The 25986-nt window shown below is 43.5% G+C and overlaps 1 protein-coding gene across 6 annotated transcripts in view; it reads left to right on the plus strand.

The window, feature by feature from the left end:
* The first annotated feature begins 12619 nt into the window (after nucleotides 1-12619).
* The window catches only part of wars2 (tryptophanyl tRNA synthetase 2, mitochondrial), a 74180-nt gene continuing 60813 nt past the window's right edge, over nucleotides 12620-25986 (plus strand). Inside the window, exons 1-2 of one of the 6 annotated variants that reach the window (XM_070893515.1) lie at nucleotides 12620-12713; nucleotides 22209-22229. In XM_070893515.1, the coding sequence (XP_070749616.1) occupies nucleotides 12621-12713; nucleotides 22209-22229 (114 nt within the window). In that variant the 5' untranslated portion in view covers nucleotide 12620. Of the gene's footprint in view, nucleotides 12714-17787; nucleotides 18163-22208; nucleotides 22230-25986 lie in introns of those variants that run through there. The other 5 variants (XM_070893519.1, XM_070893518.1, XM_070893516.1 and 2 more) reach the window with 5 other exon arrangements.

Below are 25986 nucleotides of genomic sequence, written 5' to 3' on the forward strand. Positions count from 1 at the left end.
CTTGCCATGTGCATGCTGCTCGCCGGTTTAAAGTGTTCTCCGATCAACTTACTGAGCTCTTTGAACATCTTGTCCACCGGCTTATCTGGCGCTAGAAGGTCCTTCATCAGGGAGTACATTCTGGATCCACAAACCGTCAGGAGATGAGCCCTGCGTTTTTCAGCTGAATCCTGTCCCAACCATTCCTTTAGTGTCAAAACTATGCTGTAGTATCTCAATAAAGTTGTCCCAATCATCACCAGCACAGTACCTCTCTTCTGTGCTGCTAGTGGCCATGCTCGCGTGGTTTAAATCCCAGTTTCTCGTCGCCAATAATATGTCCTTACTATACGGTATAAATGCACACGAGGCCCATACTTGAGAAAAGATCACTCTGTGACCAGTTACCTTTATTACCAAGACCTCAAGAGGCAGACGGTGGGTGGAGCTTCCTGTTTTATACCGGAAAGTCCAGGTTAGGAGTGTCTCCCACAAGTTCGCCCCCTGTGGTCAGTGTTCTCAAGGTATACAACTTAAGTCAGCTTATGCATGGGTTACAATGACAGTTGAATACATAACACGGCGGACGTCGGAACGGCCTACAAAGGCCCAGGAGCGTCAAGGAGGCGGGAGTGCGAGCAGCGGGGGTCCGGGGATGTCGGAGCAGCCTATAAAGGCCCAGAAGCATCAAGGAGGCAGGAGTGCGAGCAGTGGGAGTCCGGAGATGTCGGAGCGGCCTATAAAGGCCAGCTGGTGCAGCTGCAGCAGGGAGAGAAGGCAAAAATGAAGTAGAAAGAAATCGAAAGGTGACGTCACAGCCAAGGGGGTAAGTGATTGGCTGGTGATTGGTAAGTAGTTTTTCTTTTTATTTTTTATATCAGTAAGTAACCGTTTAACATTGTTGTTGCCAATTTAAGGGTATCTAAGGGTTAAGTCATGGCAGGAAAGCTCGGACATGTGTTATGCTCCTCCTGTAATATGTGGGAAGTCAGGGACACTTCCAGTGTCCCTGACGACTACATCTGCGGGAAGTGCATATGCCTGCAGCACCTGACCGACAGCATTGCGGCACTGGAACTGCGGTTGGATTCATTCTGCAGCATCCACGATGCTGAGGATGATATGAATAGCATTTTTAGCGAGCTGGTCTTATCGCAGGTAAAGGGTACACAGCCAGATAGGGAATGGGTGACCAACAGGAAGCGCAGTGCAAGGAAGGTAGTGCAGGGGTCCCCTGCGGTCATCCCCCTGCAAAACAGATACACTGCTTTGGGTACTGTTGAGGGGGATGACTCATCAGGGGAGAGCAGCAGCAGCCAGGTTCATGGCACTGTAGCTGGCTCTGCTGCACAGGAGGGCAGAAAAAAGAGTGGGAGAGCAATAGTGATAGGGGATTCAATTGTAAGGGGAATAGATAGGCATTTCTGCGGTCGCAACCAAAACTCCAGGATGGTATGTTGCCTCTCTGGTGCAAGGGTCAAGGATGTCTTGGAGCGGGTGCAGGACATTCTGAAAAGGGAGGGTGAACAGCCAGTTGTCGTGATGCATATAGGTATCAACGATATAGGTAAAAAAACGGGATGAGGTCCTACGAGACGAATTTGGGGAGCTAGGAGCTAAATTAAAAAGTAGGACCTCAAAAGTAGTAATCTCAGAAGTGCTACCAGTGCCACGTGCTAGTCAGAGTAGGAATCACAGGATTGCTCAGATGAATATGTGGCTTGAGAAGGGAGGGATTCAAATTCCTGGGACATTGGAACCGGTTCTGGGGGAGGTGGGATCAGTACAAACCGGACGGTCTGCACCTGGGCAGGACCGGAAAATGTCCTCGGGGGAGTGTTTGCTAGTGCTGTTGGGGAGGAGTTAAACTAATATGGCAAGGTGATGGGAACCTATGCAGGGAGACAGAGAGAAATAAAATGGAGGCAGAAGCAAATGATAGAAAGGAGAATAGTAAAAGTGGAGGGCAGAGAAACCCAAAACAAAAAACAAAAGGGGCCACATTACAGCAAAATTCTAAAGGGGCAAAGTGTGTCAAAAAGACAAGCCTGAAGGCTCTGTGCCTCAATGCGAGAAGTATTCGGAATAAGGTGGACGAATTAACTGCGCAGATAGCAGTTAACGGATATGATGTAATTGGCATCATGCAGATTTGGCTCCAGGGTGACCAAGGCTGTGAACTCAACATCCAGGGGTATTCAACATTTAGGAAGGATAGACAGAAAGGAAAAGCAGGCGGAGTGGTGTTGCTGGTTAAAGAGGAAATTAATGCAATAGTAAGGAGGGGCATTAGCCTGGATGATGTGGAATCGGTATGGGTGGAGCTGCGGAATACCAAAGGGCAGAAAACGCTAGTAGGAGTTCTGTACAGACCACCAAACAGTAGTAGTGAGGTTGGGGACAGCATCAAGCAAGAAATAAGGGATGTGTGCAATAAAGGTACAGCAGTTATCATGGGCAACTTTAATCTACATATTGATTGCGCAAACCAAATTGGTAGCAATGCGATGGAGGAAGATTTCCTGGAGTATATTAGGGATGGTTTTCTTGACCAATATGTTGAGGAACCGACTAGAGAGCTGGCCATCCTAGACTGGGTGATGTGTAATGAGAACGAACTAATTAGCAATCTTGTTGTGCGAGGCCCCTTGGGGAAGAGTAACCATAATATGGTAGAATTCTTTATTAAGATGGAGAGTGACACAGTTAATTCAGAAATTAGGGTCCTGAACTTAAGGAAAGGTAACTTCGACGGTATGAGGCGTGAATTGGCTAGAACAGACTGGCAAATGATACTTAAAGGGTTGACGGTGGATAGGCAATGGCAAACATTTAAAGATCACATGGATGAACTTCAACAATTGTACATCCTTGTCTGGAGTAAAATTAAAAGGGGGAAGGTGGCTCAACCGTGGCGAACAAGGGAAATTAAGGATAGTGTTAAATCCAAGGAAGAGGCATATAAATTGGCCAGAAAAAGCAGCAAACCTGAGGACTGGGAGAAATTTAGAATTCAGCAGAGGAGGACTAAGGGTTTAATTAAGAGGGGGGAAATAGAGTACAAGAGGAAGCTTGCTGGAAACATAAAAATTGACTGCAAAAGCTTCTATAGATAAGTGAAGAGAAAAAGATTAGTGAAGACAAACATAGGTCCCTTGCAGTCGGATTCTGGTGAATTAATAATGGGGAACAAAGAAATGGCAGACCAATTGAACAAATACTTTGGTTCTGTCTTCACGAAGGAAGACACAAATAACCTTCTGGATGTACTAGGGGACCGAGGGTCTAATAAGAAGGAGGAACTAAAGAATATCCTTATTAGGCGGGAAATTGTGTTAGGGAAATTGATGGGATTGAAGGCTGATAAATCCCCGAGGCCTGATAGTCTGCATCCCAGAGTACTTAAGAAAGTGGCCCTAGAAAAAGTGGATGCATTGGTAATCATTTTCCAACAGTCTATCGACTCTGGATCAGTTCCTATGGACTGGAGGGTAGCTAATGTAACACCACTTTTTTAAAAAAGGAGGGAGAGAGAAAACGGGTAATTATAGACCGGTTAGCCTGACATCAGTAGTGGGGAAAATGTTGGAATCAATCATTAAGGATGAACTAGAAGTGCATTTGGAAAGCAGTGACAGGATCGGTCCAAGTCAGCATGGATTTATGAAAGGGAAATCATGCTTGACGAATCTTCTGGAATTTTTTGAGGATGTAACTAACAGAGTGGACAAGGGAGAACCAGTGGATGTGTGTGGTATATTTGGACTTTTCAAAAGGCTTTTGACAAGGTCCCGCACAAGAGATTGCTGTGCAAAATCAAAGCACATGGTATTGGGGTAATGTACTGACGTGGATAGAGAACTGGGTGGCAGACAGGAAGCAGAGAGTCGGGATAAACGGGTCCTTCTCAGAATGGCGGGCAGTGACTAGTGGAGTGCCGCAGGGCTCAGTGCTGGGACCACAGCTCTTTACAATATACATTAACGATTTAGATGAAGAAATTGAGTATAATATCTCCAAGTTTGCGGATGACACTAAGCTGGGTGGCATGTGTGCGTTGTGAGGAGGACGCTAAGAGACTGCAGGGTGACTTGGACAGGTTAGGTGAGTGGGCAAATGCATGGCAGATGCAGTATAATGTGGATAAATGTGAGGTTATCTACTTTGGAGGTAAAACCACGAAGGCAGAATATTATCTGAATGGCGGCAGATTATGAAAAGGGGAGGTGCAACGAAACCTGGGTGTCATGGTTCATCAGTCATTGAAAGTTGGCATGCAGGTACAGCAGGCGGTGAAGAAGGCAAATGGTATGTTGGCCTTCATAGCTAGGAGATTTGAGTATAGGAGCAGGGAGGTCTTACTGCAGTTGTACAGGGCCTTGGTAAGGTCACACCTGGAATATTGTGTTCAGTTTTGGTCTCCTATTCTGAGGAAGGACGTTCTTGCTATTGAGGGAGTGCAGCGAAGGTTCACCAGACTGATTCCTGGATGGCTGGACTGACATATGAGGAGAGACTGGATTAACTGGGCCTTTATACATTGTAGTTTAGAAGGATGAGAGGGGATCTCATAGAAACGTATAAGATTCTGACAGAACTGGACAGGTTAGATGCAGGAAGAATGTTCCTGATGTTGGGGAAGTCCAGAACCAGGGGACACAGTCTCAGGATAAGGGGTAGGCCATTTAGGACTGAGATGATGAGAAACTTCTTCACTCAGAGAGTTGTTAACATGTGGAATTCCCTGCCGCAGAGAGTTGTTGATGTCAGTTCATTGGATATATTCAAGAGGGGGTTAAATATGGCCCTTACCGCGAAAGGGATAGAAACATAGAAACATAGAAAATAGGTGCAGGAGTAGGCCATTCGGCCCTTCTAGCCTGCACCGCCATTTAATGAGTTCATGGCTGAACATTCAACTTCAGTACCCCATTCCTGCTTTCTCGCCATACCCCTTGATCCCCCTAGCAGTAAGGACCTCATCTAACTCCTTTTTGAATATATTTAGTGAATTGGCCTCAACAACTTTCTGTGGTAGAGAATTCCACAGGTTCACCACTCTCTGGGTGAAGAAGTTCCTCCGCATCTCGGTCCTAAATGGCTTACCCCTTATCCTTAGACTGTGACCCCTGGTTCTGGACTTCCCCAACATTGGGAACATTCTTCCTGCATCTAACCTGTCTAACCCCGTCAGAATTTTATATGTTTCTATGAGGTCCCCTCTCATTCTTCTGAACTCCAGTGAATACAAGCCCAGTTGATCCAGTCTTTCTTGATAGGTCAGTCCCGCCATCCCGGGAATCAGTCTGGTGAACCTTCGCTGCACTCCCTCAATAGCAAGAATGTCCTTCCTCAGGTTAGGAGACCAAAACTGTACACAATACTCCAGGTGTGGCCTCACCAATGCCCTGTACAACTGTAGCAACACCTCCCTGCCCCTGTACTCAAATCCCCTTGCTATGAAGGCCAACATGCCATTTGCTTTCTTAACCGCCTGCTGCACCTGCATGCCAACCTTCAATGACTGATGTACCATGACACCCAGGTCTCTTTGCACCTCCCCTTTTCCTAATCTGTCACCATTCAGATAATAGTCTGTCTCTCTGTTTTTACCACCAAAGTGGATAACCTCACATTTATCCACATTATACTTCATCTGCCATGCATTTGCCCACTCACCTAACCTATCCAAGTCGCTCTGCAGCCTCACAGCATCCTCCTCGCAGCTCACACTGCCACCCAACTTAGTGTCATCCGCAAACTTGGAGATACTACACTCAATCCCCTCATCTAAATCATTAATGTACAGTGTAAACAGCTGGGGCCCCAGCACAGAACCCTGCGGTACCCCACTAGTCACTGCCTGCCATTCTGAAAAGTACCCATTTACTCCTACTCTTTGCTTCCTGTCTGACAACCAGTTCTCAATCCATGTCAGTACACTACCCCCAATCCCATGTGCTCTAACTTTGCACATCAATCTCTTGTGTGGGACCTTGTCGAACGCCTTCTGAAAGTCCAAATATACCACATCAACTGGTTCTCCCTTATCCACTCTACTGGAAACATCCTCAAAAAATTCCAGAAGATTTGTCAAGCATGATTTCCCTTTCACAAATCCATGCTGACTTGGACCTATCATGTCACCTCTTTCCAAATGCACTGCTATGACATCCTTAATAATTGATTCCATCATTTTACCCACTACCGATGTCAGGCTGACCGGTCTATAATTCCCTGTTTTCTCTCTCCCTCCTTTTTTTAAAAAGTGGGGTTACATTGGCTACCCTCCACTCCATAGGAACTGATCCAGAGTCAATGGAATGTTGGAAAATGACTGTCAACGCATCCACTATTTCCAAGGCCACCTCCTTAAGTACTCTGGGATGCAGTCCATCAGGCCCTGGGGATTTATCGGCCTTCAATCCCATCAATTTCCCCAACACAATTTCCCGACTAATAAGGATTTCCCTCAGTTCCTCCTCCTTACTAGACCCCCCGACCCCTTTTATAACCGGAAGGTTGTTCGTGTCCTCCTTCGTGAATACCGAACCAAAGTACTTGTTCAATTGGTCCGCCATTTCTTTGTTCCCCGTTATGACTTCCCCTGATTCTGACTGCAGGGGACCTACGTTTGTCTTTACTAACCTTTTTCTCTTTACATATCTATAGAAACTTTTGCAATCCGTCTTAATGTTCCCTGCAAGCTTCTTCTCATACTCCATTTTCCCTGCCCTAATCAAACCCTTTGTCCTCCTCTGCTGAGTTCTAAATTTCTCCCAGTCCCCAGGTTCGCTGCTATTTCTGGCCAATTTGTATGCCACTTCCTTGGCTTTAATACTATCCCTGATTTCCCTTGATAGCCACGGTTGAGCCACCTTCCCTTTTTTATTTCTATGCCAGACAGGAATGTACAATTGTTGTAGTTCATCCATGCGGTCTCTAAATGTCTGCCATTGCCCATCCACAGTCAACCCCTTAAGTATCATTCGCCAATCCATCTCAGCCAATTCACGCCTCATACCTTCAAAGTTAGCCTTCTTTAAGTTCTGGACCATGGTCTCTGAATTAACTGTTTCATTCTCCATCCTAATGCAGAATTCCACCATATTATGGTCACTCTTCCCCAAGGGGCCTCGCACAACGAGATTGCTAATTAATCCTTTCTCATTACATAACACCCAGTCTAAGATGGCCTCCCCCCTAGTTGGTTCCTCGACATATTGGTCTAAAAAACCATCCCTTATGCACTCCAGAAAATCCTCCTCCACCGTATTGCTTCCAGTTTGGTTAGCCCAATCTATGTGCATATTAAAGTCACCCATTATAACTGCTGCACCTTTATTGCACGCACCCCTAATTTCCTGTTTGATGCCCTCCCCAACATCACTACTACTGTTTGGAGGTCTGTACACAACTCCCACTAACGTTTTTTGCCCTTTGGTGTTCTGCAGCTCTACCCATATAGATTCCACATCATCCAAGCTAATGTCCTTCCTAACTATTGCCTTAATCTCCTCCTTAACCAGCAATGCTACCCCACCTCCTTTTCAAGGGGTATGGAGAGAAAGCAGGAAGGGGGTACTGAGGGAATGATCAACCATGATCTTATTGAATGGTGGTGCAGTCTCGAAGGGCCAACTGGCCTACTCCTGCACCTATTTTCAATGTTTCTATGTTTCTATGTACTTGCGGGGTGGTGTAACATCTGGTCCTCCTCATCTGTCTGTCACTTCTTACATTGGGCACATAATGCAGTGGAATGTTCCTTCGGCGATGTCGAGTCTGTTGCATGTATTTGGTCATCAAGAGAGGGTGAGAAAGGACAGGCCCCATTGCAGTAGCTCTCTGTTTCCACCGATTGCTCACAAACAAGGAATGTCCCAACGAAGACACTCCTTCAATTCCAATTGGTCACGGTATGGTCAAGATGTTTTTACAGATGTTCACATCAACTCCAATGATCTGCAGAGTACAACCGAACTCTGCCAAAGTTGAAACATAGCAGCCTTTTAAAGGACGCGACATGTGATCTATAACATGGCGTCCATAACGCTGTGATTCATTCTGGTTAGTTCCACTTTTTGTGGGCAGTTTTTTGGGCGAGCCATATCTCTGCGTTAATTCCGTGCGGAAAGTAATGCTGGGCGATATTATGGGCGTTGAATTCGCTCATTCTGCTGATTCCGCCCCAAAAAAGTGGGCGGCCGGTAATATTTTTTCTCAGCGTTAAAAACATGGGGAAAGTAACGCTCGCCGATAAGTTTCCGAAAAATGCCCGCCAGTTTCCATTTTGTGCCAAAATGGGCGATATATGGCCGTTATTTCAGTGGCAAAATGAGCGTTAAGTGGGCGTTAAGCATGCAACAAAAGTGGAGAGTCTAGCCCACGGACTTATTTTTTCACATTTACAAATCAAACTTAACCACTGGTTTTCTTTTTCGAACTTAGACTCATTCAAACTTAGACTCATTCTCGGCTGAGCCTGAGGAGAGCTTTTCTCCAAGGACAACCCTTGATCTACATTTGGAATTTAAACAACATCATTTGGGCTGCAGCTAAGGTTGGAATTGGGGACTTTGAATGGAGGATTGCTGTCAGGGGCTTATGGTCAGTAACGATGGTAAACTTACGACCATACCAGTATTTGTGGAACGTCTTGACCCCAAAAATCAATGCCAAATCTTCTCTTTTGATCTGCGCATAATTATGCTCACTGGCACTGAGAGTGCGTGAAGCAAAAGCAATTGGTCTCTCCTCCCCACTATGCAATACATGAGAGATCACTGCCCCAACTCCATACGGAGAGGCATCACATGTTAGCTTGATCTCCTTAGATACGTCATAGTGAACTAACATAGTACTCTCTACCAACTGGCTTTTACACTCTTTGAATGCTGTGTCGCATTCTTCTGACCACTTCCAATGGACCTGTTTTATCAACAGCTCATTCAGTGGATATAATACTGCAGTCAAATTTGATAGGAACTTCCCATAATCGTTGAAAAGACCCAAAAATGATCGAAGTTCAGTGACATTCTCGGGCGTGGGTGCATTTCTGATTGCATCCAGCTTTCCCTTGGTTGGATGTAAACCATCTTTGCCAACTCTGTGCCCTGAGTACTCCACTGAGTTTTGAAATAACTCACAGTTGCAAGCAGACACTCGTACTCTGTGCTTCTCTAACCGTTTAAACACTTCATTCAAAACGCTGTTATGGATTTGCCTGTTTAGTGTTGAAATGAGTGTGTAATCTAAATAACATATTACCCCTTCAATGCCTTGCAGAATCTGGTTCATCATCCGTTGGAATATGGCGGGGGCAGAAAACACTCCAAATGGTAGCCTATTGCATTTATTTAGGCCTAGATGAGTATTTATAGTTAAGCATGACTTGGACTCCTCATCGAACTCAAGTTATAAGCAGGCATTTGTCACATCTAACTTTGAGAAGATATGGCCACCTGTCAGCATTATGAACAAATCTTCTACATTTGGCAATGTATTGGGTAGATTACCTTTTAGAACCTGGTTACTTTATAATCACCACATAACCTTACCTTACCTTCTGACTTAGGTACAACAACAATGGGTGTGGTCCAATTACTTAGATCTACCTTAGAGATAATGTTCTCAGTTTCTAGTTTTTTGAGTTCTTGCTCAACTTTCTCCTCGAGTGCATATGGTACGGGACGTGGCTTGCAGTAAACTGGCCTTGTGTCATTTTGCACTCTGACTCTCACCTTGAAGTCTTGGATCAGGCTGGCTGTTTCGCAGAACACCTTCAGATACTGCTTGATGACATCATCTTTCAATGCAAATCTCGTTTCAACACGAAAAATTTCAATCCAATCCAGCTTCAGTGATCCCAACCAATTTCTACCCATCAAGGCAGGTTTGTGTCCTGCCAGTACTCTGAAAGGCAAGCTCTGAAATTGATCCTTGTATTTTACTGGTACAGTGAAACATCCTACAACAGGGATTTCTTCTCCTGAGTAGCCTTGCAGCTCTATCTTCGATTTCTTCAGTGGAAAATCACACAGCTTTTTGAGATATAGCGATTCCGGTACTGTGCTCACGAATGCACCAGTGTCGATTTCCATGGGCATCCTGGTTCCTGCAACGTTTACTTAGATGATGACACATCGTGAATTGCTGTTAGATACCTTCATGCTCCTGATGACGTGTATCTCCAGAACCTCCTCGTCCCATTGCTTCTCTTCAATGCTATGTACTGTCTGGCAATTTCTACTTCTAGCATTGAACATCGGTTTATTCTTCAGTCGGCCTGCCTTCGCAAGATGCCCAGTTTTTTTGCAGAAAAAGCAATCTGCCTTCACATAAGGACAGCTTTGAGCAATGTGTTGTCCCAGACATCGATAGCACGACACCAATGCGCTGTTACCTTGGTCAGTTGCTGAGGCCTTGGGGCCCAACTGCCTTTTACTTTCAACCTGCAGGCAAGTCACCTCGATTGTCTAATGACTGGAAATGGTGCGAAATTCTTGGGAATATTGTTCGGCCATATCCATCGACATTGCTGTCTGACAAGCGAAATCAAAAGTCAAGTTAGGGATTGTCAAAAATGTTCTTCTGATTGCTTCATTTTTCATCCCACAAACAAAGCGGTCACTCAATGCTCGGTCCTGAAATTTTCCGAAATGACCGTGAATGGTTTGTTTTTTTTAAAGCTACAATGTACTCACTGATACTCTCGTCAGTTAATTGATTTTGTTTACCAAAACGCTAACTTTCAGCAATTTCAAGAGGTTCAGGACTGTAGTGCTGTTAGAATCTCTGTCAGTGGTGTGCTCTTAATGGGAACAAGCAAATTTTTCAAGGTTTCATACACCTCAGGGCCTACTTCAGTAAATAGCCCGTTTCCTTTCTAAAACTACCCGGTTACGGTTTTCATCATCGGGGACTTCGACAATATCATTCACGGTAAAAAACATTTCTAGCTGCTCCATATATGCTCCGAAAGTCTCTCAGTTGTGAAGGAACTCACCCAAGCGCCCTATTGTTCCCATAGGTGTGGTCATCTGGTCTCTTCAGTTCAGCCAAGTGTGCTTGTAATTTACCTTGGATTTTTAGCTGTTCTGCAAAACAAAGAATTTCTCAAAGTCTCTTTGTCGGTTGGCTGGATTATCTACCAACAAAAATTTCAGCTAGGGAATCCAATTATCCTATCCTCGTTCACCAATGTGATAGATTCTTATGACATCACTAACAAACACATACACATGATGGCTCTTTACACAGAAAATTGTCATCTTGTGACTTTACCACATGACCCTTTTATTATTTACATCGTTAGTTGCATTACCACAGTAGTCCACTAGGTGGAGCAACAGTCCACTAGGGGGATCTCTATTACAGTTGCCATCAACCTTTTAAATGAGGAGTGGTATGAGTAGAAGGGATCGGAACACAGGCATCGGTAGATAGGCAGAGAGAACAAAATGGTAGGGTAAAGAGGGTAAGCAACACAATATAATATTGATTAGAACCATTTGGATCTGTACTGGAAAATCAAAGTGCTTAATCAACCCTGTGCCACATGGGGACATAGGGCCAACTTCCATAGTGCTCTAAAATACTTAATTTGGTTTGGACCTGGAAGCTAAGCAAATTTAGGATTGGTCAGTATTTGGATGGGAAATCACCTGGGAGTACACAGCACAGTAGACTTATACCGTCCAATAGGTTTTTAAGCTCCTTAAACATAGAAAATAGGTGCAGGAGTAGGCCATTCGACCCTTTGAGCCTGCACCGCCATTCAATGAGTTCATGGCTGAACATGCAACTTCAGTACCCCATTCCTGCTTTCTCGCCATACCCCTTGATCCCCCTAGTAGTAAGGACTACATCTAACTCCTTTTTGAATATATTTAGTGAATTGGCCTCAACAACTTTCTGTGGTAAAGAATTCCACAGGTTCACCACTCTCTGGGTGAAGAAGTTTCTCCTCATCTCGGTCCTAAATGGCTTACCCCTTATCCTTAGACTGTGACCCCTGGTTCTGGACTTCCCCAACAGTGGGAACATTCTTCCTGCATCTAACCTGTATAAACCCGTCAGAATTTTAAACGTTTCTATGAGATCCCCTCTCATTCTTCTGAACTCCAGTGAATACAAGGCCAGTTGATCCAGTCTTTCTCGATATGTCAGTCCCGCCATCCCGTGAATCAGTCTGGTGAACCTTCGCTGCACTCCCTCAATAGCAAGAACGTCCTTCCTCAAGTTAGGAGACCAAAACTGTACACAATACTCCAGGTGTGGCCTCACCAATGCCCTGTACAACTGTAGTAACACCTCCCTGCCCCTGTACTCAAATCCCCTCGCTATGAAGGCCAACATGCCATTTGCTTTCTTCACCGCCTGCTGTACCTGCATGCCAACCTTCAATGACTGATGTAACATTATCTGGGAATTATTCAGCCTGTGGGTTTTATCCAGATACTGGCCCTTTGGTTTGAGTTTACCACTGGCTCGGCTTCAATTGTAACTTGAACCTGAGAACATATTGTGGGAGAATTTTTAAACTTTGGAAAATTGTGTTCACCACAGTTTGGAACACAGCTGAGCCGCCGTAATGACGTCACGTGCCCCCGCTGCGACCTTTCACCTTTAACTCCAAGATGGCAGCGCCCGTCCCGAGGAGGATTTTAAGACTTTCAGGGTTTAAACTCGGGATGAAATCCTTCAGCGGTGAAGCGAGCCCTAAACCAAAGGTACTAAGACGCTGCTGCGCAGCTTGTTCAAGCTTCTCGCTGTCAAATACCAGCCGCTGCGCTCCTGTCCTCGGACCAGCCGCGGCCGCTGCTCCCCGGCGGGGCCACGGGCCCACGGGCCCGAGGTCACTGCGGCCAGATTCCAGACGAGTGACCTGCGTTCACCCCGGGAAGAGTTTAATGGGTTGTTTCAGTCGTTGATGCGCTGCTATGGATTCACCAACTGCTTTTTTTTTTCATTTAAAAATCGCGGTTGGTTGGATCCATTTGCTGGTGCACGATGATCCTGCCTGTGTTGAGTGTGTAAAGCCAGTGCCCTGCAGATAGTTTCTTCTCTCTGGTACCCACGTCTGCAACCACAGACGCAAGATAAGTGTTTGTTTATAAAAGGATTAAATACATCTCTTCTGTTCTGAATCTATCACTGGTAGTTTAGTGGATGCAGGCCTGGCTCTGCTCCGTGCACGGAAGATGCAGCATCTCTTTTCCTTTGTAACAATGTGATGTGATTTAGCGTTGTGAGTGTATCATTTTAAGGCCGTTGCAGGTGGATCCAATATTACGAAATGTAACTGATACAACATAAGAGGCCTGCACTATTAAACTGATGGTCTGTTGGATGTGTATAGATAAAAGCATTGAGTGTCGTCCTTTATCACATTAAATGATAATGGCGATGAGTACTTTTAGAAGGTAACACCCCAACAGTACCTCAAAATGAACTGTAGTTAAATTTTGTGTCTTTTCTACTATTTTATAAAATATTCGGTATAAATAGTTACTAAACATTTTTTTGAGAGTATTACAACCAGTGTGACAGCTGAATTGATGTCAGTTGTTAATTCAGGATGTTTCACTCTAATTGAATCTATTAATTCAACTTCTTAATGCTATCAAGCTTGGCAAGCCCTTTCAACCAATTATGTCTGGCTAATTTTCTTGTCAATCATGGAGAAAAAGAATTGTCATTCACTTAGCATTTTATTGTTTCTCTCAAGAGGTGTCACAGAGTGCTCAGATATAAACAATTGCCTTGAATTGTAGATCCCACAACAGCAACTTGCATTTATCATCATCATAGGCAGTCCCTCGAAATCGAGGAAGACATGCTTCCACTCTAAAAGTGAGTTCTCAGGTGACTGTACAGTCCAATACAGAATTTACAGTCTCTGTCACAGGTGGGACAGACAGTGGTTGAAGGAAGGGGTGGGTGGTGAATCTGGTTTGCCGCACGCTCCTTCCGCTGCCTGCGCTTGTTTTCTGCATGCTCTTGGCAACAAGACTCTGTGCTCAGTACCCTCCCAGATGCTCCTTCTCCACTTAAAGCAGTCTTTGGCCAGGGATTCCCAGGTGTCGATGGGGATGTTGCACTTTATCAAGGAGGCTTTGAGGGTGTCCTTGAAACGTTTCCTCGGCCCACCTGAGGATCGCTTGTCGTGTAGGAGTTCCGAGTAGAGCGCTTGCTTTGGGAGTCTTGTGTCGGGCATGTGGACAATGTGGCCCGCCCAACGGAGCTGGTCGAGTGTGGTCAGTGCTTCGATGTTGGCCTGATCGAGAACACTGACATTGGTCCGTCTATCCTCCCAGGGGATTTGCAGGATCTTACGGAGACATCGTTGGTGGTATTTCTCCAGCGATTTGAGGTGTCTACTGTACATGGTCCACGTCTCTGAGCCATGATCTTATTGAATGGTGATGCAGGCTCGAAGGGCGGAATGGCCTACTCCTGCACCTAATTTCTATATTTCTATACAGGAGGGTGGGTATCACTACAGCCCTGTAGACCATAAGCTTGATGCCAGATTTGAGAGCCTGGTCTTCGAACAAACTCTTCCTCAGGTGGCCGAAGGCTGCGCTGGCGCACTGAAGGCGGAGTGGGACCTCGTCGTCGATGTCTGCCCTTGCTGATAGTAGGCTCCCGAGGTATGGAAAGTGGTCTATGTTGTCCAAGGCCACACCGTGGACTTTGATGACTGGGGGGGCAGTGCTGTGTGGCAGGGTCAGGTTGGTGGAGGACTTTTGTATTATGGATGTTAGTGTAAAGCGCATGCTTTCATCCGCCTCGGTGAAGATGATGACGATGGCTTGGAGTTTAGCCTCCGAATGTGCGCAGACGCAAGCGTCGTCAGCGTACTGTAGTTTGATGACAGAGGATGGGACAGTCTTGGATCTAGCCTGGAGGCAACGAAGGTTGGAACAGATTCCCACTGGTTCTATAGTTTAGTTCCACTCCAGCGGGGAGCTTGTTGAGAGTGAGAGAGAGCATTGTAGCAAGGAAGATTGTCAAGAGTGTTGGTGCAATGATGCAGCCCTGCTTGACCCAGTCCAGACGTGGATTGGGTCTGTGGTGGATCCGTTGGTTTGGATCACGGCTTGCATGTCGTCGTGGAGTAGATGGAGGATGGTGACAAAGTTTTAAGGCAGCCGAAATGGAGAAGGATGCTCCATAGACCCTCGTGGTTAACAGTATCAAAGGCCTTTGTAAGGTCAAAGAAGGCCATGTGCAAGGGTTGGTGCTGTTCCCTGCATTTCTCTTGCAGTTGTCGCATCGTGAAGATCATGTCTGATGTACCCCCCAGTGGACAGAATCTGCATTGTGACTCTGGGAGGAGCTCTTCGGCCAGATTTATATTGCATTTATACAGCCACATATATTGTGCCCAAGGCACCTAATGTAATAGAAGAGGGAGGGGGATGGGCAAGAAGGGAAAAAAAACATGAATGGTATAGAGGGCTGGTTTTTGAGCTGCGGTATGAGCATTAGATGAGGTGATGGAAAGGTTGGATAAAAAGACTGGTTGTGAGAAGTTTTTTTAAAGATGGAGAAATGGACAGGTTTAGGCAGGGAGTTGCACAAAGTAGGGAAGAAGCAGCTGGTGGTTTTGCCAACAATACAGGATGAAAGAGGAGGCGTTATTAAGTAACTGTAGTTGTTTGCTGCAATGTGATGTAGTGGGTAATACTGCTAAGGCCACAATTGCATCATCATGCCAGATTATCAAATGGAGCTATTTTGTTCTAGTTTGGTTGGATGCAGATCTTAGCCTAATATGACATCCAATACCATAGCATTAATGCATGTGATTCATTTGCAGTTTCTCTCATGGTCAGCCTAGGTAGTGCATAGTCCCTCTTCCTTTCCTCATAAAATCTTCTGAGTCTTGGCTTGTATACCAAACTCAGCTTTGCATCCCTTCCCCTCGCCTCCTGGGTTCTAGGGATGGGAGAAGCTGCAAATTTCAACAGTTTAGTGTCTCATAAGAAATAGGGGCAGGAGTAGGCCATTTGGCCCCTAGAGCATGCTCCGCCATTCAGTTAGATCATGGCTGATCTGATCCTGGCCTCAACTCCACTGCCCCGCCCGCTCCCCATAACCCTTGACTCCCTTATCTTTCAAAAATCTCTCTATTTCCACCTTAAATATATTCAATGACCCTGCCTCCTCAGCTCTGAGGTAGAGAATTCCAAAGATTCACGACCCCCTGAGAGAAGAAATTCCTCCTCATTTCAATTTAAAATGGATGACCCCTTATACTGAAACTATGCCCCTTATTTCTAAATTCCCCCACGAGGGGAAACATCCTCTCTGCATCCACTCTGCCAAGCCCCCTCCGAATCTTATACATTTCAATAAGATCACCTCCAAGTCTCCTAAATAGGCTCAACCTTTCTTCATAAGATAACCCCTTCATCTCAGGAATCAACTTCGTGAACCTTCTTTGAATTGCCTCCAGTGCAAGTATATCCTTCCTTGCATACGGAGACCAAAACTGTACGCAGTACTCCAGGTGTCATCTTATCAACATCCTGTACAGTTGTAGCAGGACTTCCTTCCTTTTATACTTCATCCCCCTTGCAATAAAGGCCAACATTCCATTTGCCTTCCTAATTACTTGCTGTACCTGCGTGCTAACTTTTTGTGTTTCATGTACAAGGACCCCCAGATTCCTTTGTACCATCACATTTTGTAATCTCTCCCCATTTAAATTATAATTTGCTTTTTTATTCCCACATCATACTCCATCTGCCAAATTTTTACCCACTCACTTAGCCTATCTATATCCCTTTGTAGATTCTTTGCATCCTCCTCACAACTTGCTTTCCCACCTATCTTTGTATCATCAGCATATTTGGCAACATGACATTCGGTCCCTTCATCCAAGTCATTTAATATAAATTGTAAATAGTTGAGGCTCCAGCACTGATCCCTGTGTGGCATCCCATTTACCAACCTGAAAATGACCCATTTATCCCAACTCTCTGCTTTCTGTTAGTTAGCCAATCCTCTATCCATGCTAATATATTATCTCCTTTTCTCTTTTTACATTTCCACTCATCGGATCCCTCCCCGACTATTTAGTTTAAAGCCCTATCTACACCCTTAGTTATTCGATTTGCCAAGATACTGGCCCCAGCCTGGTTCAAGTGAAGCCCGTCTCAACGGAACAGCTCCTTCCTATCCTAGTACTGGTGCCAGTGCCCTATGAATTGAAACTCATTTCTCCCACACCAATCTTTGAGCCACACGTTCATATCTCTCAGGTCATCCTAACAACAACAACTTAACAACTTACATTTATATAGCACCTTTTAATGTAGTAAAACGTCCCAAGGCACTTCACAAGAGCAATATCAATCAAAATTTGACTCCAGCCACATGGGGAGATATTAGAACAGGTGACCAAAAGTTTGGCCATAGATGTCGGGCTGGATTTTAGGCTTTTCTGTTTTCGGGGTGAAAATGGAGGCGGGGCAGGAAAGTTACCAGCCGGAAATAGTTTGCGCTTTAGTAAGGAAGTTTGGGCATCTGGGCCTTGCGCTAAGGGAGGCGTTGTACAACTTTAGTGGCGCAAGGATGGGAAGCTCGTGAACTGAAATGCGGGGCTGCGTGTGCTTCGAGCGAGGCCTTGGGGTGGGGGGGGACAAACACTTGCACTTACCTTTACAGCACATTACCTTCCTCACCACCGTCGGCATGGCTGGACCGCTCTGGTTTCCCGGGCGGTCATTGCGAGGCGCAATTGCACACGTACGGGTCCGGCTCAAGTCAAAACTCGGACGGTGTCGCAACCAGAGGCGTCACATCTGCACAGCTCTTCCCAGCGCCGCTGCAAAACTGGACCCGAGGATCGCGACAGGATGCAGAAGGTCTTGCCGCCCCATTTCATGCCGCTCCGGGGCGAAACCTGGAGCTCAAAAGACTGGAAAATCCAGCCTGTAGCTTTTAAGGAGCATCTTGGGAGAGAGATTTGGGGAGAGAATGCCAGAACTCGGGGCCGTGGTGTGCTGGAAATCAGAGATGTGCAAGAGGCCATAATTTGGAGTGCGGAGATCTTGGAGCGTTGTAGGGCTGGAGGAGGTTGCAGAGATAATTTAGGGCGAGGCCACGGAGCGATTTGAACACCAGGATCAGAATTTTAAATTCAAGGTGTTGGACTGCAAGCCAATGGTCAGTGAGCACAGGGGTTATGGATGAACACAATTTATGGGCAACAGAGTTCTGGATGAACTGAAATTTATGGAGGGTAAACACTGTTATATTTTAATGTGCATTTGTGTCACTCGTTAGCAGGTAGTAATGTCTGTGTTTCACACAAAGTGGATTCTTTTTTTTAAGGAAAAATAATTTGGAGATCGTGGAGACTATAAATGGTGACCAGATAATATCATTTGAGGCATTTACTGTTTGACTGTTACAAACCACCTAAGCTGCTGTTTATGTTGTATCTATTACCAGAACCACCTCAGTAAGATCACTGGCTTACAGTCAGACTAGGGAATTGGTTATTCTCTACATTATTCTGACAGTTTTCTGCCGTAATAATGCAATAGTCTTTCAGCATTAACAGTACTGCTAAAACTATATTAATTTAACTCCAATTACCACTGTTCTCATTCTCTTTTAGAGCAGTGTGTATAATGTTAAAATGTTCCATGTATTAGCTTGGCTCAGTGGCAGCACACTCTCATCTGAGTCAGATGGTCTTGGGTTCAAGCTCCACTGTAAAGTTTTCAGTTTATAAGCTAGGCCGGCACTAGAGCAGTACTGCATTGTTGGAGGTGCAGTCTTTCCGATTAGATACCAAACCATGGCTATGTATGCCTGTTTAGGTGGACATAAAAATGCCCATGGCACTATTCAAAGAAAAGCAACATTTACCCTTCAACCAACAACAACTTGTATTTATATAGCGCCTTTAATATAGTGAAACATCCCAAGGTGTTTCACAGGAGCATTATGAGATAAATAAATTGACACCGAGTCACATAAGGAGAAATTAGGGCAGATGACCAAAAGCTTGGTCAAAGAGGTAGGTTTTAAGGAGCGTCTTGAAGGAGGAAAGAGAGGCGTAGAGATTTAGGATGAGAATTCCAGAGCTTAAGGCCCAGGCAACAAAAGGCATGGCCACCGATGGTTGAGCGATTTATAATCAGGGATGCTCATGAGGACAGAATTAGAGGAGCGCAGACATCTGTAGGGGGGGGGGGGGGTTGTGGGGTTAGAGGAAATTACAGAGATAGCCAACACCACCAACACAAGATCAATTTAATTTATCGAATTGCTGTTTGTGGAATTTGTGTGTCTATTGACAGTTGTCTACATAACAGCAATGATTATACTTCAAAAGTAATTAATCGGCCATGAATCATTTTGAAATGTCTTGAAGGTGTGAAAGGTGCTATATAAATGTAAGTTTGTTCTTTTAAAATAGAGTATACGGTTATAATTTTACTGTTAAGCAAAGCTACATAATTATCTTACTGTCAAATATACTAGTACCCCCTGAAATCCAGCATTTTCTTAATGACGACTAATTTATGTGAAAATTCTTAAAGTAATGCAACATTTGGCTGTGGTCTCCATTGAAATCATTGGCTGTGTTGTATTTCTGAGGCTGGATTGCTGAAACATGTTGGTTGTTTTCTTACTCTTTCTCAGTGGAGAAGACCAACATGTAATGGGATTGAAGGATAAGCAAAAGAGGGAGATTTCAATTACTTCATTAGAAAATACTTTTAAGGATGAATGTGCCAGTCAGCAGGACAACCAGCACAATAGTCAAAGGAGAATATAACTAAAAGATTTGCATTTGGCACAAGTCCACAGTATCCATAAAATGCAAAGAGTGCTGATTGGCTCAAATTAAATTTTCGCATTAAAGCAACCAAACAAAAATAATTGCATTTAAAAAAAAAGGAACCAATTGTATCCCTGGAAGGCCTTTGAGAGGCCATGATGGATCTCCACATATTACATTGTATACCAGCAAAAGTTAACCTATAACGTGTGCAAAAATTGTAATTTTAGCGGGTGGGGGGCAATAATCTCACACCTTGACTATAAACCTATCCCATCATCCAGTATGTCCAACAACTCTTTCACAATCGCGATTGTCTCCTGTTCTATTCTTGAGCTCAACTTTAGATCACAGTGACCTGTAATTTGCAGTCAGCATAATTTGCAGTTACAATGTTTTCCCAGCCCTGTGCATTCTGGATAGGCCAAATATTAAAGGGGGACTAAGAAAAAAGTGAAAGGAGGGAGGGGGAAAAAAGGAAACCAAAGACAAAAACCTGCAAAATTGAGTAAAGTTGGGGGAGGGGAGAAAGATGCAGGGTCAAGGAAGAAAAGGGAGAATCTCGCCAACCTTTTTTTTAAAAAAAGATCTGCCTTTACCCTTTGATCTTTGATTGATTAGGCCCTCCACAATCACTACTCTGCACATATTTTGAATATGTGCAATCATCTTCCCCCTTTATGTCCTCAACTTGTATATTCTTTTAAATTATTCTGTAAGCAACACTATGGGAAATGCACAAGTAATTGTGAAAATTACTAAATGCAATGCCTGTACTTCCCCACAAATTGAGGCAAAGCCATTATATGGCCATATACTGGCGTATTCCATAATCTCAGGCTCAAAAGATGTCTGTGACCCAAGACACTTGAGCTTCACTCTTGTAGCCCTACATGGAACTTGCCACATCATCTTGGTTCTATGCATTTAAGTTTTATGTAAAGCCAGATTTTATGTATTTTGTCTCTGCGTAGGACGTCCGTCAGCTTGACCTTCGGTCGGAAAACTTTACAGAAGCATTACCAACATTTTTAATGCAATGTTTCTAGTCATCTTTCCTTAAATCCAAATGATGTAATTGCCTGTCCTTGAACAGAGTTAAACTCCACTGTAGAAATCTGTACTAAGTAGACAGATATGGTCCCAGCTCTTGTCTTGCTCAAGACTGGTTAAAAACCCTGCAATAACAGGTTGAATAAATACTAGAGCCAGAATGAATAAACCTTCTCATCTGTCTTGTATTAAGAGGAAAAAAGAGCTTTCTGTTTCCTACAACCCGTGATTGGAATGAATTGCTTTCCATAGTAAAAGAATATTCCAATATTTATTGCTTTCAAAAATTGACTAGACATCTTAATGGGACATATAGTTGTTCATACTAATAATTGGGTTTGAATATGGAATCATGTTATTTTTAAACATTTACACTTTTTAAGTATTGGAAAATGTACACAGTGTAGGTTTTCATTCACAGCAGGATGCTGCTGTTAACTAGCCACTATTGACAATCATTTTCTTATTCCACTATATATACACGTTTTGAGTATTGGACTGTACTCTGACTAAACACTGTAATTAGATCAGAACAGCTCAAACTTTGTGCCGATAGTATTTCCAGTCATAGTCTACGTATGTCTTCTCTCTGGGCCTTTTGCTCCTTTTGACTCTGTAATGACTTTTTATTTTCTTTTTCTGTCACTTTCCTTTTGTGTTTTATTCTTTCTCATCGCTCTCTTGTCTTTTTGCTCTTTTGGTTGCCAAAATGATTCCAAAGAGGCCCTTTTCCCTCCCTCCCTACTTTCCCAGAAATATTTGTGAACATTTTAATTACAACTAGAGCTTAAAATAAAATAAGAAATTTAGATGCGTCTCCCCAACACCGTAACACACTGAATAAAACCTACCCATAAAATTACCATGCTTTTCAACTTTACCAGAGCTTGTAGTAATTTATGGGTAAATTTGACTTAAGATTGAAAGAATGTGTGTGTTTACTTGTAATATGCTAGGCTGGTGATAATTGCTTCACTTTAGCTTTCGGAAACCATATGTGGAACAGATTCTTTTTTTTTTTGAGGACACACAATAGGGGAGCCACTGACTGTATCGTACGTCCCACGAACAAGGAATCCCTTACAACTCACCAGCCATGAAGCTTGTGGGGATTTTCCTCATGAATTGCAAAAAATGTACATCCAGGAGTGTGGACTTTGTTCATATAGTTTGCAGGCTATCCTTTTATTTGTAGCAGGCAATCTTTTTTAAAAAAAAGATTGTCTGTAGACTGACTGAGCATATGTGCCAGTGGTATAACATAGAGGTGTCATTGCAGTTCTGCTGCATTATTTCACACAACAATGGAGTACTTGTAGAGTGAAGCCAAGTTCTTAACGTGATTTTTTTTTTCCCCCATCAGCCCCGCGAAAGAGAGGTGAAAGTAAGTATGTAACATTCAAAGTACTTGCATCCATCCAACATTTTGTTTTCCTTCTGTTAAATTATTTTGTCCATGTAAAGTGCTAAACTCAGAATGCTTTAGTATCAGTCATCCCTATAAAGCCACGACCTCTTGCAGTTCAGAGTGTAATAAATGGACAGCCTAACAATTATTTAAGTCTTGAGAAAGTAATTGGTATCATTTAAAAATACTTTTGCCTCAAGCAAATGGTGACTCTCTTTATTTTGGTAAACCACTGAGCTTGGTTTGTGGCTAATATGGAGTAATAATGCAGATGTGAAGGTATTAAAAAAACAAATTGGGACTTCATAAATTGTGTGTGGAAAAAGTAGAGTGAGGACCTGCAGGATTAATCTGACCCAATAAAAACATGAGATAGCAGAAATAATTTGTGTCCCAGATGTTGAATAGGAGGGGTACTGAAGATGGAGCAATGGCACAGGAGAAGAAATGATTCAAGGAGGTGATGTGGTTATTTTGGGAATGAGAGAAATGGAAACAAGGCACTATAGTATTGTGCCATTAAATAGACCACAGAGGAGAGACCATGGAGAAGACATGATTGAATACTTCCAAATATCCAAAATGGCAGATAGATCAAGCAAGATAAAGAGTGACAGTACGCCACAGCCCCAGTCACCCAAGATGTTATTGGTTAATGTTTTCCAGGACTATTTAAGGGTGGGTTGGAAACCAGATTGGAGGGATTTGAACATGGAGTGATCGATGAACTAAGTGCAGAGTTGGGTGGTTACCTTGGCAAGAAAGACTGGGTCAGAAAAAGTAAAGGAGTTGAGAGTGAGCTTTTGAGGGGAGAGGTAATGGACGTCTTCAAAGCGGTACAGTCAGTACCAGTGGATAGACAGAGTTTAGCTTTTGAGCTTGGGCCTAGAAAGAGAAATCTGAATAATCGTAACTGAGACAAAATGGATTGGAGGAAGCAAGTAGTGGGTTACACAAAGGAGATGCATTTTCCAAAGTCCGAGTTAGAAATGTGAGAGAAACTGCATAGAGAAAGGACAGTGGGAAGATGGCTTGGTGGTGGAACGGAGCGGGGGATATAAAAGCTGTCTTTTTGGAGACAAAACAAGTCTGTAAACTGCTCAGATTTGGTGTCCAAGGTGTGGTTTGAAGATGCTTGTGATGAAGAAAAGAAGCGAGAGCATTTTTGCCTTCCAGAAAGATCTAGAAATTGTAGTAATTTTTCAGGAGCAGCGGCAAACTGATGTTTGAGCCATATCTGGTGGTGTACCGTGGGGACAGATAGTTTGGAAACTGCCTGGGACCTGGTGGGAAGAAGGGCATTAAAGGAAACTCAAGGCTATTCTGAAGTAGATCAGTGGAGGTATCAATAGTGCTGGTAAGCCAGGCCAGATAGCTCTCAATGTTTTGTCTATTTTTGTTGCTCCTATGTAAGAGGGAATTGGAGAGGATTATTTTTTTTCTGTTCCAGGATGGTTGGGAAGTTTGGAGCCAGGTTTTTGTGGAATGAAGTGAAGATTGGGTTTTGTCAATACTGAAAGCTGTGAGGCCTCAAGGTTGAGGAGGTGGCAGTGCTTGTGGATGGAGGTGTGTATGTGGAGGCTAGGGTCGAGGGAGAACAGGTTAACAGAGCAGGATGACTGTGTGGAAAGTGAAGTCCCAACGATAAAAAGACAATGTAAAATGTAAGGGAAGCTAGAAGGGAGGAGATTTTGGTAAGGAAAGTGCAAAAAGTTTTTGTAGTGGTTCTTAAAAGAGAGGTGAGATGGTCTCATTGATGTGGATGACATCAGGTAAAATCTTTTGATACCAAAATTATGTTTTCAGATCATTCTGACTTCAGTTAAAATATGGGTTTCATCATATCTGGGCTCTTGTGCCATATTGAGTATATCCGAACACATACAGACAATGAGACAATGGTGAAGGGGAACAAAAACAAAATGCTGGAAACACTCAGTAGGCCAGGCAGCATCCACGATGAGAGAAACAGGCAATGGAAGGGGGTCTGTTAGTCACCTGTTGATAGAAGGTTCGCTATAGCCTTTGAATTACCATGTTACACAAGTATTATACATGCAATAGGGTGAAGAGATATGATGCACCACGGTAAGTACTTTTTTGTATTTTGACCTTGCTCATACTACACAATCTCTACTGCTACAACAACAACTAACATTGTTAAAGTATTCTTCACATCCAAAAGACACGCAGAAGTGCTTTACTGCCATAGTACAGATTTTACAAAACCCCATCCCTTACATTAGGCCATTACCACAGTGCTTGGAAATGGTGAAAATTCATAACCTCAAACACGTCTGTTTTCCCTCCTATATTTTTTTCTGCTGACTGGAATTGTGGGTCCATTTTTCTGTACTCAATGTTTTATTTCAAAGCACTTATTTCCCCCCTCCCCTTTTTAAAAAAAAAAAAATTTAGAAGGTTGAATCATGAAGCAACGCAGGGTCAAACCATGAACTGTAGCTCCATGTAATATTAGAAACACAAGGAGGGCAGTCCCAAGTGTTCTGACATAATAATGGGAGAAAAGTCTTGTACTATGTATAAAATGAACAATATGGCATTATTTAAGGCATACTTTAAGATTGTAAGTGCAATAATTGCACCACTTTATCCTTCACAAATTGCATGAAATTCAGTTTGAAAGGGGAAAAATGTGCTCTCGACTAAGATTTAGAAAAAAATTATTTCAATAAATGAGAAACTGATGCTGAAGAATGCCTATTCATTAATGGGAATGGAACTGATGCAGTTTCAAAGTTAGCTTTTTAACACTTTGGCTATTGATTCCTATTATAAGCCTCCTGATAGATCATTTAAAATATGTTTTTGGCTGCTCACAACCTGAATTTGGGATTAGCAAACTACTGAGTTAATTGCGTCAATTAAATGTAATCTATTCTCTGGCACTGGAGTGATGAAATTCTGTTCCATTCTATAATTGCAGTGGGCCAAATGATTGTCTCTTGCTGCACTTAGAAGTTGGACGCACGTTTCGGGCGAAATAAGTGGTCCTTATTTTGAGAAGTGCCTCAAATCCTATTAATGTCCATTTACTTTTTTTTTGTTCCTATATAAGAGGGAATTGGAGAGGATTGTTTTTTGTTCCAGGGCAGGATAAGATGGTTGCAGCGTTTGGAGGCAGGTTATTGTGGAAAGAGTGAAGTGGTCAAAGATTGCCTTTTGTCAAGTACAGAAAGCTGGAAGAGAGTCCGCCTCATGCAAGGTTGAGGAGGTGGCAGTGCTTGTGGATGGAAGCATTTATATGGAGGCTAGGGTTTATTGGACAGGTTGCTTCAGTAGCAAACTGTTTACTACACTTGCAGAAGTTTGCTGAACTGGTTTTGGAACTAATAAAAATAAAGATTACTTTTAATTTGGCTCGCTTTTTTTCATGAAATCAGGTAAACAAATCAGGTCAAAAATAAAACGGTGTGCTACTGATCAGAAAATTAATCAGCGAATTCATTTTGGAAGGGGCAAATAAAATATCGTAAATAAATAATGGCCTAGAATTTGCTGGAGTGGGGTATCTTGCAGCTTTTTCCCTGACCCTTCAGCTCAAATTGTTTGTGCCACAAATTGCTGGAAGTGTGAGCGCAGGGAGCAGAGTGGGGCATCTGGGACTTTGGTGAATGATTACCCCAACAGTCTATCTCCTTAACCAATTAAATGTAAGGATAGAGAAATAAACAAAGGAAAAGGAAATACAGTGAATTTGTGTCAAATTAGG

This window comes from Pristiophorus japonicus, chromosome 11, assembly GCF_044704955.1.
Source record: "Pristiophorus japonicus isolate sPriJap1 chromosome 11, sPriJap1.hap1, whole genome shotgun sequence".
NCBI lineage: Eukaryota > Metazoa > Chordata > Chondrichthyes > Pristiophoridae > Pristiophorus > Pristiophorus japonicus.